The sequence below is a fragment of the Aulonocara stuartgranti genome (genome assembly GCF_965226115.1).
Source record: "Aulonocara stuartgranti genome assembly, chromosome: 8".
In the NCBI taxonomy this organism is placed as follows: Eukaryota; Metazoa; Chordata; class Actinopteri; order Cichliformes; family Cichlidae; genus Aulonocara; species Aulonocara stuartgranti.
The window spans coordinates 26,595,513-26,611,036 of record NC_138959.1 but is presented as its reverse complement, the minus strand read 5'-3'; the positions used below and the strand labels follow the sequence as shown (position 1 = coordinate 26,611,036).

The window sequence follows — 15,524 nt, the reverse complement described above, 5'->3', positions numbered from 1 at the left end:
CTAATGTATTACATTTTTTATTTCGTGTTGAATAATGAAGCTTCCTTTTTTAATTTGTAATATATTTTACTCAGATTTTTATAGTTGGATTTACACTGTTAGATGTGTCAGCTCATCAAAGATAATCAAGGATCACATAATATGTCAAACAGCCTTTGAAATGATACGCAAATTTCTGTCCAGGAAGTTTATGCTTCATTTTTGGTAAAATAAATTCTGGTGTTTTATTAGTCTGTTGCTTAGCACAAATTAACATATGTGTATATGTATCGGTGCTTTGAATGTAGCCTGCTAATCAGCAGTAGCTGCTAACTAGCACTCCAACCTCACCGGTAAAAGTCTGCCAGTCTGTTATTACAGTCTAAGCTAAAAATGCTACACTTTTAATGTTCAACTCCATAACTACATTTATACCAAAACAACAGAGACAATGGTTACGCCAAATTGAGTATTTATGATGAGATACTCAAGAAACAAGGGCTTGTGTTTGTGGCAGTGAGGCAAATGTAGTGGTCAAGCTTTTTTCTCATCCCTTTTTTGTAAAACAAATGCACCACTACTTTTTCTGTTTCTGGACTGCTGCTACATGTTAACCACAAATCATCGGTGATCAGTATGGGAAACTGGCTCCTTCATTTTGATTGCATGTGTTACTTTCTCCTTTGGGGAGAGCTTATAACAAATACAGAACTTATAAAACATGTTAACTTCGATTTTCTTATTAAACAAACTAATTTATTAATAATTTAGGCACTCTGCATGACGCAAATTTCTAAAACGTAAAATAATAATCCTTGTGCCGCCGCAGTCCTCCAAAGTATCCCATTTTAAGAAATACTGCTCTAATGAAGAAACACAAGTATTAGTACGCATCTGTACATGGTAAAATTTCAGGATAAATCTGAGGGCCAAAATGAGTAGCTACATAACATGTCGGGTAGATTTAGCCTTTTACATCTGAGGGGTAAAAACTGCATATGTAGAACCAGCAGTCAAATCAAAAAACACATTAAAACTTTGCTTTGCAATAAAAGTGTCGTTTTTTTTCTCCCCTAGGTGGCACTCTTGTTCCACAATGGAACTGGTTCTACCATCAGGCTCTTTAGGCTTTCAGTGTGAAGGAAGAGATGGTTAAATAGGTAATCGACAATGTATATGGAAATACCATACCATACACTGGAGCCTGCTATCACATCATTATATTTATATAACTCCACTCCATGATGAATAACTTAAGTCTCAATTTTTAATTTACCACTAACTTGAACACATCACACAATGCAAGAAACAGTAGCATTTAATGTATCCACTGAGCATAGATAGGTTTTTATTTTCACTTTATTTCATACAGCCTTAATCAAACACTTTCAATCAAGTGTTGTCACCAATTTGGTGTGTTATCATTCACACGCTGTCATAAATTAAAAAACAACATAAGTGTCAATAAAATATCTGAGCTACTGTATTTGTAAAGTATGCTGCTGTTTTCATATTATCATATTACAATCCCTTAAATAGTTCCTAATTTGTCAGTGTTTTTCCATTTGAAAATAACTTAAAAAGCTCAGTGCTGTAAAGTGGAAAGCAGCGAGAACACTATCTTCTTGTAAGGTGTACTCATAATATTCCCACTTCCTCAGCGAAACATCCTTCAAGTTCCCAGTCTGAAGAACATTTCTCAAAATCCAAACAGTTCCATCACAGCTCCAGGTGTGATTAAACACAAAAGGACACTTTCAAAAATCTTCTAAATTAGTTCCTAGGTGTATCACTAACTAACTGGTGGACTGGACTCACACAAGAAATAATTCTTCAATAATTCTTTTTCAAGACAGAAGTGATAAAGTTGTGATTCTTTAATTACAGTATGTGTCCTTTTGTCTGGATGGAAACAGAAACACTCGATCTGTGATACTCCCGTATCCTTTCAGCTCCATCCTGTCTCCATATACAGAGACTGTGGCGAATGCATTGCTGTCAGGTGGTGTCTCAATCACCCCATCAACCGTCAGGTGGTGCACTCCTGTATCTTCGTCTTGGCAGTATCCACCGTCGTGGGCGTGTCCCGCCATGTAACACACCACACTGGTGTGGGAGCGTATGACGGCCAGGAGCTCTTCAAAGTTCCATGCGAGGCAAATGGTGTCTGTGCAGTCTGGGTGGATGGGGAGGTGACCTGGATAAAGGAGGAAAAATAAAAACACATGTGTTCTTTTAAATTGTACTAGAAGCACTGGAATGTTGAAGATCAGGCTCTGATCAAGCTGAGCTGGGATCAGCATACGTTCACTTTGGGTTGTTGGCTACCTTTGTTTGTTCAGATGCTTGCAAAGGGCTGGTGTTTTGTTAGCAGTGTAATGCTCTTGGTTCTGTGCTGGATGCAGTTTGCAAACCTAGAACCAAGGAAACTGACTGCAGCAGCAGAAGACCACACCAGGAACCGTTCCTGCTAAGAGCAGGAAACTAGGGCTCCAGTTTGCATGAGCTCATTAAAACTGGACAGTAGAAGATAATGCAAGATAATGTGCCATGTCACAAAGCTCAAATCATCTCAAACTACTTTCTGGAACATGCCAGTTAGTTTACTGAACTCAGATATAGCTCTTTCAGGATGTGGTGGAACAGGAGAGTCCCATCACAGACATTTTGCTGACAAAGCTCCATATTAAGATAAGAAGCTCTTATCTTAATATGGACTGAAATCTCATAGGAAGGTTTCAGCACCTATGCCGTGAGAAATTAAGAAATTAATTAATTGTTTTCTTTTTTCTTTTTCAGCAGGTGACCCAGGTGATTGATATATGCATTTTTTTTTCTTCTTTTTCTGCTCATTCTGTTGGTTTTTGTCTTTTGCCCTTCTCCCCCGTCCCTCTTCTCAGCTGTTTCTCTTTCCCTCTTTCTTTCTCCCCTTCTTTCCCCCAGTCAAGTCTGTCCCATATTCAGTAAGTGAAAATAAAATAAACAATAAAAGGTGAATCAAATGGACCATTATGGCAAGGCTGGGATGGTCAATTTGGTAAAGTAAATCCGTTGGGCATCTTTCTTTGCCTTTAGACAATAATTCTGATGGCAAAAGAGCCAAACGGGACAGGCAAAAAAAACCAAAACTGGACAGTAGAAGATAATGCAAGATAATGCACCATGTCACAAAGCTCAAATCATCTCAAACTACTTTCTGGAACATGCCAGTTAGTTTACTGAACTCAGATTCGCTCTTTCAGGATGTGGTGGAACAGGAGAGTCCCATCACAGACATTTTGCTGACAAAGCTGCAGCAACTGCATGAAGCTCTTATCTTAATATGGACTGAAATCTTGTAGGAAGGTTTCAGCACCTATGCCGTGAGAAATTAAGGCAAATCTTGGTCCTGTACTAGCAAGGTGTCCAGTGAACGTATTTAAAAGTTTTACTTACTGACAATTGTGACCTTTTCTTGTTTCTCATCAGCTGATGATAGAAGAGAGTCTAACCAGTCCAGCTGGTCCTTACTGAACCCACCATTGAACATTGTGAATCTCTGCGTGAGATTGTTAAATGCTGAAACAAAAACACAAACCATCATCAACTCAGTTGTTGGGTCGCAAGCTAGTTTAGTCAATAACAAGTGTAAATCCATAAAACCTGTTTTCTATCCTTTGGTCCTCATTTACAAATTATGCTACTAAAACACATAACTGTCCTACTGGATACCTTCACTGGTATAAATTACATTTTCATCTAAGAATTGTCAGTTGTTTAAGGAAGGCAATAAATAAACTAAATACATATTACTGCATTTTATACTGTGTACATGCATATTCCTGTTACTTGATATCTGGGCTAATGTAATTACATTTGTTTTATTAATGTTGTAATTATCAGTAAAGCATACCTGGAGGGCAGTTGAGATCTTCGTTTTTGTTATACTGCTTTATCAAATTCATAGCATCGACATATTGTTCACTGGCCTTCTCTCTTCCCAGCAGGCTCACATCATAGGCATCCAGGACAACAAATGTAAACCCGGGGAAAGGGCTGAAACTGTAAGCATATATGCCGGAGCCGGCCGGGGCAGTGCTCATGCTCCTGTCAGTGTGGAGCGTGCTGTTGAGCTTTGAACGCAGCAGCGCGCTCCTGCTGAAGTTATAAAACTCGTGGTTTCCCCATACATGATACACCTCCGCGGGGCAGGAGCTCAGCTCTCTCAGCACGGTGTCCAGCGCGCGCTCCGAGGCGTCCTTGGGCTTGTTAAAGCCGTCGATAATGTCTCCCAGCTGGAGAATAAATGCTGGCTTGACAGCTGATTCCGACCAACTTTTCCGAGCATTTCTCAAGAGCTGGAGACCGCTTCGGTAGTATCGCCTACGAGTCCGAGTGTAATTGTAGCCGTCGTCGATGTCTGCGTACTGAATGTCAGCTATCACGCCGAACGTAAACAGCAGCGTTTGCTGACGACAGTCGTCCATTCTTGGTGTTGTCTTCGGATCAGCTTGAGTGCGCCCCTTATATCTACCGAGGAAGATGAAAATACCGACTCCACGCAGGTATCCTGTCCACCCCCTCACATGCTGACTGCCTGCCAGAATTTCTTCCGTTGTCTAAAATGACAGCGCAGCAGCCAGCGCGTAACCGAAACTGACGGCAACAAAACAACTTCCGGCATCCTTCGAAATAATGCTGAAAGCGAAACTGACTCATCGCAGCACACGTGAAGTGAAAATGTGGAAACTGGCTTTAAAAACTACTCATAAATTGTATATTTTATTTCATAGGTGAGAATACTACATTTTTCTTTTGGTTTATTTTTCTAGATTTGTAGAGAAATTTAAAGACAAATGTATTTATTTTATAGAGAATATAAAGAAACATTCATTTACCTATGCTACCCCTGCAACAAAGGTCTCCATTATAAAATATATAGTGTTTGAGTTCCCAGCATGTTTAAAATTTTGCTCTAACTTTCACTTGACAGTGCATGAATCAAAAACATCTTTTCCATCTTACCTCCACTCAGGTATTTATTCCAACAGGCTATACAGTAGTTTGGGGCGTGTTGTTTGTTTTGTTTTTCAACAAATTTGACATAGCTATAAGACTATAATGAAGGAGAAGGTTTAATCTAAAATAGTATAAAGCAAAGACAACAGACAAAAACTTGTATTCTTTTTTCTTTTAAATGTTAGAGAGAACAGTTCTGTCTTTCAGCAGAACTGCAAGTATACTCAAAAGATTAATAAAAAAATGAAATATTCTTCTGAAAGCTATATAGATGAGGAAGTCCTTAGTAAATATACCTCAGATGAACAACAACATATGATATATTACACAGTGTAAATGTTTATTAAACAAATGTACACCAAAATACAGAAGCAGTTGTAAAAATTAAATACATCCTGTGATTCAACAGCTTGTAAAACCACCTTTTAGCAGCAATAACTTGAAGTGATTTCTGTATAACTTAATTAGTCTCTTGCATCTTTCTGAAGCACTCTTCTTTACGGCGTTGTTTCAGTCCATTGAGGTTTATGGCCAAACCTTCATGGCAATTTAAATCAAGCTAAAACAATCTCAATTTGAGGACTTTTACAAACAGTGATGTATTTTCAGTGAGGTATTAGTACTTTTTACTAAACAGCATAACGGATCAATACACCTTCCACCACAGCTGCCCCCTTAGTTTAGTTTTGATCTGCTTACCACAACAGAAATGTCACAAACATGAAATGACCCCCTCCAATTCTAAGGACCTATGTTCTTGATGATTTATGATGTCACCCTTTGGTTTGTTAAGCCATCTTCATTTTTATTGGTCCCGATTATTCATTTATTATTTATTATTTCTAGCACTGCTTTCACATGCTCACATCTGTGTCTGCATCAAAATAAAACTCGTCTTCCTTATTTGCATCAAGAAAAAATATATATATACCAAAACTTAATGCAAAATTAAAATCAACAAGGCTGTTCCAGGTGATCCTCTTGGAGGCACAAGCTCATAATGTGGAGGAAATTTCAATTTTGGTGATTTTTAAATTCTTTTAACATAATGTTAGTCGTCTACATTAGTCCAGGAAACTGCAGGGAAAAACTATGATCTGCACAAGCGGATGGTCCAGCACTGATTTAGGGAGCAACTGATTTGCTTTTGCTTTTGCATTTTAACTGGTGAAGCATACATTTAAGTATCAATCAATCATGCTTGCCCATGCAAAAATCATTATCAAAATTAACTTTTTATTAATTGTGCAGCCCTAAAACAAGTATATTGACAATTATTTATAAAATTTTAGCCTTTTACTGAACATTTTTTAAAGTTTTAATGAACATTTTCAGTGTTTTCAAATTCAAAATCTCTAGGGTTGCAAGAGTAACCTTCTGTATGGGGTTCTGCTATCAGACAGTAGTTTTACAATCATGGCTTGCACGTCACTGTTGAATTTCACCTGAAGTCTCTTTCCCAGGAGTTTCTGTTGTTAGGCCTGTGACACATTTGGGAATCCATTTGAGGACAGTGGCATCCCACTCACCCTCAGCTCTGTCCTGCAAAGGCTGGAGAGAGGACAGGATGAATCCTACAGATAGAAAATGCTCTAAGAACACACTTTGGCATGTAATTCAGTCAGAATGCAGACATATTTCTGTGTTTCCACAAATAGCAGCATGACTATCTGTAGAGTGAGCTGAGCATGACAACATCTGCAAACACAAGGCACATCTGCAGCCAGCACACAGCCACTCAAGTCAATTTGATTATAAGCAGATTTTAAAACAACAAGGGCTGACCAAATTTCTGTATGACTAAAAATAATAACTCAGAGCAAACCAGAAAGAACAAAACAAACAAAAAACAAAGTGAAAGAAAAGTATCAAAAACTAATTCACATTTAAATGCAAGCATGTAAATATGCTTCTTCAAGCAGGTTTTAAAGACAATTTAAAGAAGTGTTGGTGAGGTCCTGATTTGAAGAGGCAGACTGTTCAAAAGTGTATGTGCAACTACAGCAAAGGCCTGATCTCCTCTGTGCTTTAATAATAATGGATTGCATTTATATAGCGCTTTTCGAGTCCCTCAAAGTGCTTTTACAATTCATTCACTCTCACACACTGGTGGAGGCAGCTACAGTTGTAGCCACAGCTGCCCTGGGCCAGACTGATCGGCCCCTCTGGCCAACACCAGTAGGTGAAGTGTCTTGCCCAAGGACACAACAACCAAGACTGTCCAAGTCGGGGCTCGAACCACCAACCTTCCGATTAGAAGACGAACTGCCAACTCTTGAGCCACGATCGCCTTTAGTCTGCTTCTCAGAACAACCAGAAGCTGTGATCAGCTGACCTTAATGCTCTATCTCGTGACTTTTTTCCCCTTAATAAATGAAATCTTTAAAAAAGTGCATTTTGTTGGTATGTGGGCTAGCTTTGTCTGATACTTGTTCGATGATCTGAATGTGTGAAAAAAAATAGTAGCTCAGGAAGGGGGCAAATATTTAACATCACCGTGTTTCTGTTCAAGTGAATCGAGTGGATTTACCTGCTCTGCTTTCTGGTATTCTCCATGCTGCTCACAGCCGATGTCAAACACATACTTCCCCGGGCCAAGCGGCTACAAAATTAAAACCGAAGATAATAAGGGAGAGAGGCACAGACTCATCCTCATTTACAATGACACAGACCACAATGATATAAGAACTGATTGTTGTTTCTGTTGATTGACACTGAAATCACCAATCTATGTCATTTTGGAACAGTGGGGCAAAAAACAAAACAAAACAATACACAAGGCAAGAATGGAGCCGCATAATGTAACTTTCTTTGTGGTTAAAAACAGAAAAATGAGTTTTTTGTTTTTCCTTAAAAAGTCTTTTTACAACACTTTGACCTTTTGATTATGTGATGAATGAAGCGATTCTGAGGGCTCTATAGAAGACGCACCTATCCTAAAGCCTCTACTTATATCAAAGTAATAATGCTACAGTATACATACATTCTTTAAAATTAGACTTACGCTGAAGTACAAATGTTCTGCATTAAAACATACTTCAAACTCTATAGAACGGTTAAATCATGGAGATAGCTGGAGATAATTCACTATAGCTAAAGCACACCATAATTTAATAGTTTATATATATATACATACATACATATATTAATCTAATTCTGCTAAATAGAAGTACAGTAAAAGAGTACAGTCCATCAAACCGACTAACTAACTAAAAAAACTAACTAAAATCCCCACAAAGCACGGTGACTAATGAAGCCTCCAGGAAAATGGTTAACTCACTGGACAAATGATGTCGTCCCCTCACATAAATATACACACAGGTGCAATGAAAAGAGTGAATGATGCTCTGAATTTAGGGGAATAAGGAGGACGGTGTCATAAAAACATTTATGTCACTAAAAACAATGAATAGTGATGACAAATAACACATAACTTAACAGTGATCACAAAAATCATGATAATCATTTTGGCTATTGTCACTTTTCACACCATGCACAGGCTACATTAAAACATATTCAGTATTTTGATCGATCACTGACCAATTTGTGAGAATGTTATAAAAATAAAACTTACATAGTTGTTGATAAAGTTGCCCATGAATCTGTGGTTAGTATGGAGGTACTCTCCAGCTGACTCCATCTTGCCGTTCACCCAAGTGCCCTTGAACTTAGAGCCAGTTTCTTGGTAGTGGTAAATGCCCTGTCCGTGCCTGGAAATCACAAAAACAGCAAAGATTCAAGTAGCTTTTAACATATCTAGTTACAGCTAACTTCAAAGTAAAAGCATGTTGGTGCAAAAAAAAGTTCAAACATCTCAGAAGTTAAAGACATGTGACAGCATTTCTGGGACTACATTTCAACATGAAAAAAGTCCTGCTCTCTAGAGTATTAATACTGTTGAATCAAAGTAAATTATCTTAACATAAAAAAGTGTATATATAATATAAACCCTGACTCCTTCTGGCATTACAAGTTGTTATAGCAATTGTGATTGCATTTCTTGTGACATACCTCAAATTTTGCAGCCACTCTCCATCATAGGTGTCTTTGTTGGGGTAGGTGTAGACACCGTGACCTTGTCTCATACCCTCAACCCACGACCCTGGCAGTCAGAAGAGGCAGTGGTAAGAGTTTTGCTTACAGAAACCAACATCAGAGCTTCAGCTGGCTTTAAAAACGTTCTCAGGACTGTATAAAAATAATTTTGATTGGTAGAAGTACACAACACACTCATGTAAAGCACATTTGTTATACCTTCATATTTGGACCCATCGGGATAGTAGAAGGTTCCCTGTCCATGTTTCATGTTCTGCTGGTAGTTCCCTACATATCTCGCCCCATTCTTGAAGCGATATGTCCCCTAGTGGAGAAAGCAGTTATATTTAAATATATATTAGTCCTTACCCGAGTAGCATCAGGGAAAAGCGTGAAATATTAAGAATTTTCTTTGGGACTAAATATTTAAATAAAATTGTAATTAGAGGGTAAGACTGCTTTAAACTGCTTAATGTTCTCACGCACTGTCCACACTGTTATCTAATTTAGCAGCTTTTTCTATATCTAAAGGATAATGTCTTTATGTGCTGATATGCACATACATGCAGAATGTTCTGTGCTTTGGACTGCAGGGGTCCAGCTCAAACGTCCTACCTGTCCGTGTCTTCTCCCGTTCTGATAGTCTCCCTGATAAATGTCTCCGTTGGGCAGAATAGCTTTCCCGAATCCGTGCCTTTCTCCAGCTTCATTTCTGCCTCCTTCATACTCCTGCTCGGGTAAAAACAAAATAGGGTTTTACCATTAGCTTTAGTTCATCGTCGGCAGCAAACAAACTTAACACGATAATTATATTCTCTCACCCCGAGTTTATTTTGTTCATCCTCGAACTCCTCAGATCCTACGTCCGACATGTTTCTGTCAGTTTCTGAACGACTGTGTTGTAGTTTTAGTTGAAACAGAAGCGCCAAAAACGGGGAAAATCCTGCACCTGCTCACCTACTAGTTTACAGTTGCTATGACAACCGTCGGTCACGCGAGCTAAAGACCCAGGCGCGCTCTTGCCTGAGAAGACTCTTGCGCAGTATTGATGTTCATTTGTGTACTGGACGGACGCAGCCACAAGAGGGCGCCCGTCTGACTCCGATTTTTTTTTCCAAGCTAAAAATGTTTATTTTGGAGAATACGTTGTAAGTTACTATGGGTTTTTTAAAATGTGATAGTAGCTTTTTATCTCTACTCTATTAAACTTTAAAGCCAAGTTCCCCACTTCTCCATAATGAAAAGCAACGAGTGTATTCAATGTAGTTCAGTCTATTTTGGAGGGTGTTATTCTAGCAGTAAACATGGTGAGCCACCCCTTATTTCTTTATATTTTAATTCCACAGGATTGGACTTTCTTCCTTTAATTGGTTTGAAGAGTTTTCAAGTCAGTTAACAGATAACTTCGCAAAGAACCATTTTTAAATGATGTATTCAGGTACTTTGTTACTTGTGGCAAAAATACATGACTGGGACCCATTTAATTGAATCTATGAAAAATGTCAAAGATCACACCTTGACAGATATATATAGTATTTTTGTATGAGCAAGGTAATTCCCAAGGGGCTATTAGCCAACAAATATACCTTAAAAACTGGACGAAAGAAGAAGTGGCAGGCCTAAAAAACTACAGAACATCAACAGTATGTGACAGTCATGTTGTAAAGTGACAGAAAAAGGGCTTGACACAGCATGTGAGAGCTACTGCACTGAAAGCTATTCGTCAACAATAATCTCAGTGGAAGGGTATGAGGTATTACAAACTACCAGTGTTGGTCAAGTTACTTGAAAAAGTAATCAGTAACTAATTACCGATTACTTCCCCCCAAAAGCAATCCCGTTGCTTTACTGATTACTAATTACTTAGTTACTTTTTAAAAACATGATTTACAACCTGAATAAATCTAATAAAACTAGTTTTAATAGTTTTAATCTTTTAACTTTATGCATCAAGCAAAAATTCAATTATATGCAGCATTCTCTGACTGGAAGAAATTTGTTTAACATTTTAATAAATTGTGTCAAACTTAGTTCAGTTTTGCTCTTTTAAAATCTGCTTCAAAGCTCCAAAGGGCTTTTTTATGACCACACAATCAAAAAAAAATTCACAGCATTTCAATAAATGATTCATGAAAAAACATTTTTCTTGATATCTTGGCAAATCAGTATGTCCATCAAATGACACCAACATAATAAACTTAATGACCTCTCCTTTGCAGCTCTTTATTTAGACAACTTGAACTTGTTTTGACATTAACTCATAAGCCCTGAGATTTTGCCATCTGTTGCATTAAAGATTAGAATGAACTCTGGTTGTAATCCACTGTGTTCAGCTGTTCCCTCTGTGACTCAACATAAGGTGCCGTTTAAAATTTCTGAAGCAGGTATTCAATAACATACATAATAAAGATAAATGAACGGCAGTTTATGGCCGTGGTGATAATCTCTGTGGCATCATTGTCCCTTTGAGGACAGTTCCTAAGAATATCTCACTCCTGATTAATTCCTGAAACAGTGCATATTTAAGAAAGGGGCAGCTAATACCTGGGTTCACTGGCTGCTTGTTCGAGATTTAGCACCTCACTTGTCAATTTATATCCATCTAATCTCTCTCTCATGACGCTGTCACTGGTTTTTAAAATAAGTGACAGTTTAACAGCCTATTATGACCTGTTTCCTGGGCATGATTAAACACCTGGCACCATCTGCCTGCATACAGAAACATTATACCAATAATGTTAAAATGTTGACATATCTGATGTAGATAAAGTTGCCCAGCACAACTTAGTTAAAAATAAAAGTTATACATTGATTTGCATGCCCAAGCAAAAGATGACTTGTGGAGAAATCCTTGTTGGCAAGCACAGCGGTAGTTTGTCACTAGATTGGTGCACATCTCATGAGGGGTTTTGGGACACTTCTCTTTACTTACTTACTTAGTACTTAGTTCCTCCTACGCCGAGCGGCGCATCGGGCAGCTAGTGATCTCCATCGATGTCGGTCAGCAGCGACTGCTTCAGCTTCGTCCCAGGCAATGTCGACAGTTCTCAGGTCGTCCATAAATGTTCGACGCCATGTGGTCTTTGGTCGGCCTTGCTTTCGCTTGCCAGTTCGTGGACGCCATGTCATGGCAATCTTAGCTGGGCGATGAGGGGGTAGGCGTAAAATACACTCAACAAAAATATAAACGCAACACCTTTGTTACTGCTCCCATTCCCCATGGGATGGACGTAGAGACCTAAAATTCATTCCAGATACACAATATAACCATCCCTCCCAAACAGTGGTCACAAATCAGTCCAAATGTGTGGTAGTGGGCACATCTGCTATATTGAGATAATCCATCCCACCTCACAGGTGTGCCACATCAGGATGCTGATCTGACATCATGAGTCCCTTTGAGGACAGTGTGTACCTCAGACTGCCCACAACAAAAGGCCACCCTGGAATGTGCAGTTTTTTGCGCTATTGGGGGTCTGGGGACCCAGAATCGGTCAGTATCTGGTGTGACCACCATTTGCCTCATGCAGTGCAACACATCGTCGCATGGAGTCTATCAGATTGTCAATTGTGGCCTGTGGAATGTTGGTCCACTCCACTTCAATGGCTGTGCGAGGTTGTTGGATATTCGTGGGAACTGGTACACGCTGTCGTATACGCCGGTCAAGCACATCCCGAACATGCTCAATGGGTGACATGTCCGGTGAGTATGCTGGCCATGCAAGAACTGGGACATTCTCAGCTGCCATCTGCCCTGAACAATGTGAACCATGATTCATCCGTGAAGCGCACACCTCTCCAACGTGCCAGACGCCATCGAATGTGAGCATTTGCCCACACAAGTCTGTTACGGCGACGAGCTGGAGTCAGGTCAAGACCCCGATGAGGACGACGGGCATGCAGTTGAGCGTCCCTGAGACGGTTTCTGACAGTTTGTGCAGAAATTGTTTGGTTGTGCAAACCAATTGTTCCAGCAGCTGTCTGGGTGGCTGGTCTCAGACGATCTTGGAGGTGAACCTGCTGGATGTGGAGGTCCTGGGCTGGTGTGGTTACACGAGGTCTGCGGTTGTGAGGCCGGTTGGATGTGCTGCCATATTCTCTGAAACGCCTGTGGAGACGGCTTATGGTTGAGAAATGAACATTCAATGCACGGGCGACAGATCTGGTTGACATTCCTGCTGTCAGCATGCCAGTTGCACGCTCCCTCATTGCTTGTGGCATCTGTGGCATTTTGCTGTGAGACAAAACTGCACATTCCAGGGTGGCCTTTTGTTGTGGGCAGTCTGAGGTACACCTGTGCACTACTCATGATGTCAGATCAGCATCCTGATGTGGCACACCTGTGAGGTGGGATGGATTATCTCAATATAGCAGATGTGCCCACTACCACACATTTGGACTGATTTGTGACCACTGTTTGGGAGGGATGGTTATATTGTGTATCTGGAATGAATTTTAGGTCTCTACGTCCATCCCATGGGGAATGGGAGCAGTAACAAAGGTGTTGCGTTTATATTTTTGTTGAGTGTATGTCCCGCAAAGCGAAAGCGTCTTTCTGCAACAACATCGGCTAATGGGCGGGTGCCTGCTCTTCGTAGGACCTCCTCATTTGTTATTCGGTCCCGGTAGGAAATTCTCAGGATTCGCCGCAAGCCACGTTGTTGAAGCACGTTCAGGTGTTGAATAGTTGCACTTGTTGAGCGCCAGGTTTCACTAGCGTAAAGTGCAGTAGGGAAGACGATAGAGTTCAGTAGTCTGAACTCTGCCATTGCCGGTCCCAAGCCCGGATGAGAAAGGAGGAGGGTTGGGCGTGGGGCTAGCAACCCCACCCTGTAAAAACTCCAATCGCTACGGAAACAGCAACTTCTCTTTACAGAAACTCTAAATCTTTTAGTTTTCTTGGTTGCCTCTTGGGAGCTCCCTCCATAGATTCTCTGTAAGATTGATGCGATGAAATCATCCTGTATCTTTAACAGAAAAAAGACTCAAAGGAAGTTTCCACCTCCGTGCTTGACTGTGGGGATATTGTTCTTTAGGTCATACTCAGCATTTCTCTTCCCCCAAACACAGCGGGTCAAGTTGATGACAAAGAACTTGTAGTTCTTCATGTAGTTTATAACATTTATGTCATGTGTTTTTTCTCAATTGTGCTTGCTATCCTGTCTCTCTCCATTAAAATGAAACTACCATAAAAATGAGAGACTATTCATTTCTTTGTGAGCAAAAGCAGAAATTTAGCAGGAGATTGAAGAATTATATCCTCCACTGTATGCCCTCTGATCTCAGCCAGAATTGACATATTTTTCATGAGGTTTTTTTAATAGCCAATAAAATGTCATTGAAAACTTTTTTGCATTTTTTAATGTACTATCAAGGTTTAACAAAAACGTTTTAAAGCTAAGGCAACCTCTTTCTGCACTAAAGTGACATTGGGTTGGTTTTTTTTGTTTCTGTTGCATCTGTCATCAAGTGTCCCTCAGACAAGATTCTTTGGGACAGGAAAAAAAGAAGCCTCAGATTCTCTAATGTGACCGCTAGTCCACTGTGATCTCTAAAGCCATCCCAGAAGGATCCTGGAGGAATTTCTATTGAGGGCTTTATCAGCTATGACTTTATTTATAAGCCTGTCATGACTATCAGAAGTGTCACCGCGCACCATTAATGGTACATTTCAAAACAATAAGCTTTGGAGATAAGTGAAAAATGCATTTTGTTACATTGCTGTGAAGACAGAAATCCTTGCCATGACATATGAAGTGTATTCACCATATGAATTTTTGAAATATGTAGGAATGTAAGTAAATCAGGACATAAAATAAAACCCTGTAAAACACAGTTTCACATTTTTTATGTAATTGTTTCATGACTTTATTTGTGAGAATATTTGTGATACCACATTCATGTTCATCTGAAACTGGAAAATTAATACACACACAAACACACACACACACAATAGAAACCGTAGAAAATGACAGATCTTTCAGTCAGCTATGCGTTCTAATGAGCAGTGCCAAATCCATTTTAAAATTTCACATAAGTAAAAAGTTAGCTTACAGTATTTTACTCTTAATGTCTTGAATTGGATACAGAAAAAAAAAACGACACCATCTTTTTTTTATTCATAAGGACATAATAAAATCATTTGGTCCTTATCACGTCTTAATATTAGATAAATACAACCTCAGATTAGCAAAACATTTTACACCATCTCATTATTTATTTAATTTAAAAAAAGTAACCCTCACTGCTTCCATATGAATTAAGAAGAATAAAGAGTAGTAGTAAGTAGCAGGCGATGCTTATACTTGCAGATTGCGGCTTGAGCCTGGTTCTGCTGGAGGTTTTCTTTCCTGCTGTCACCAAGTGCTTGCTCATAGGGGTCATTTGATTGTTGGGGTTTCTTTGCATTATTGTAGTGTATTGCACATAGACATTCCAGTTGTAAAATAAAATCAAAATTCACATGATTTTCAGTAATGAGATTAGACTTGAGCAGTGACTGCTTTGCGTTT

General features: G+C 39.4%; 2 protein-coding genes across 2 annotated transcripts; both read right to left on the bottom strand.

The window, feature by feature from the left end:
* Window positions 1–1,291: 1,291 nt before the first annotated feature.
* Window positions 1,292–4,749, bottom strand: adprm (ADP-ribose/CDP-alcohol diphosphatase, manganese-dependent). The gene is made up of 3 exons (XM_082544865.1): window positions 3,872–4,749; window positions 3,415–3,537; window positions 1,292–2,176 (listed from the first exon to the last, which is right to left on the bottom strand). Exons 1-3 carry the CDS (start codon window positions 4,443–4,445, stop codon window positions 1,857–1,859), a joined length of 1,017 nt encoding a protein of 338 aa, XP_082400991.1. The 5' UTR covers window positions 4,446–4,749; the 3' UTR covers window positions 1,292–1,856.
* A 493-nt stretch (window positions 4,750–5,242) lies between these two features.
* On the bottom strand, window positions 5,243–10,115 carry rsph1 (radial spoke head component 1). Its single transcript, XM_082544871.1, has 7 exons — window positions 9,834–10,115; window positions 9,628–9,741; window positions 9,232–9,337; window positions 8,989–9,079; window positions 8,552–8,687; window positions 7,508–7,579; window positions 5,243–6,528 (listed from the first exon to the last, which is right to left on the bottom strand). The coding sequence occupies exons 1-7, from the start codon at window positions 9,882–9,884 to the stop codon at window positions 6,406–6,408; spliced, it is 693 nt and encodes a 230-aa protein (XP_082400997.1). The 5' UTR covers window positions 9,885–10,115; the 3' UTR covers window positions 5,243–6,405.
* Window positions 10,116–15,524: the final 5,409 nt, after the last annotated feature.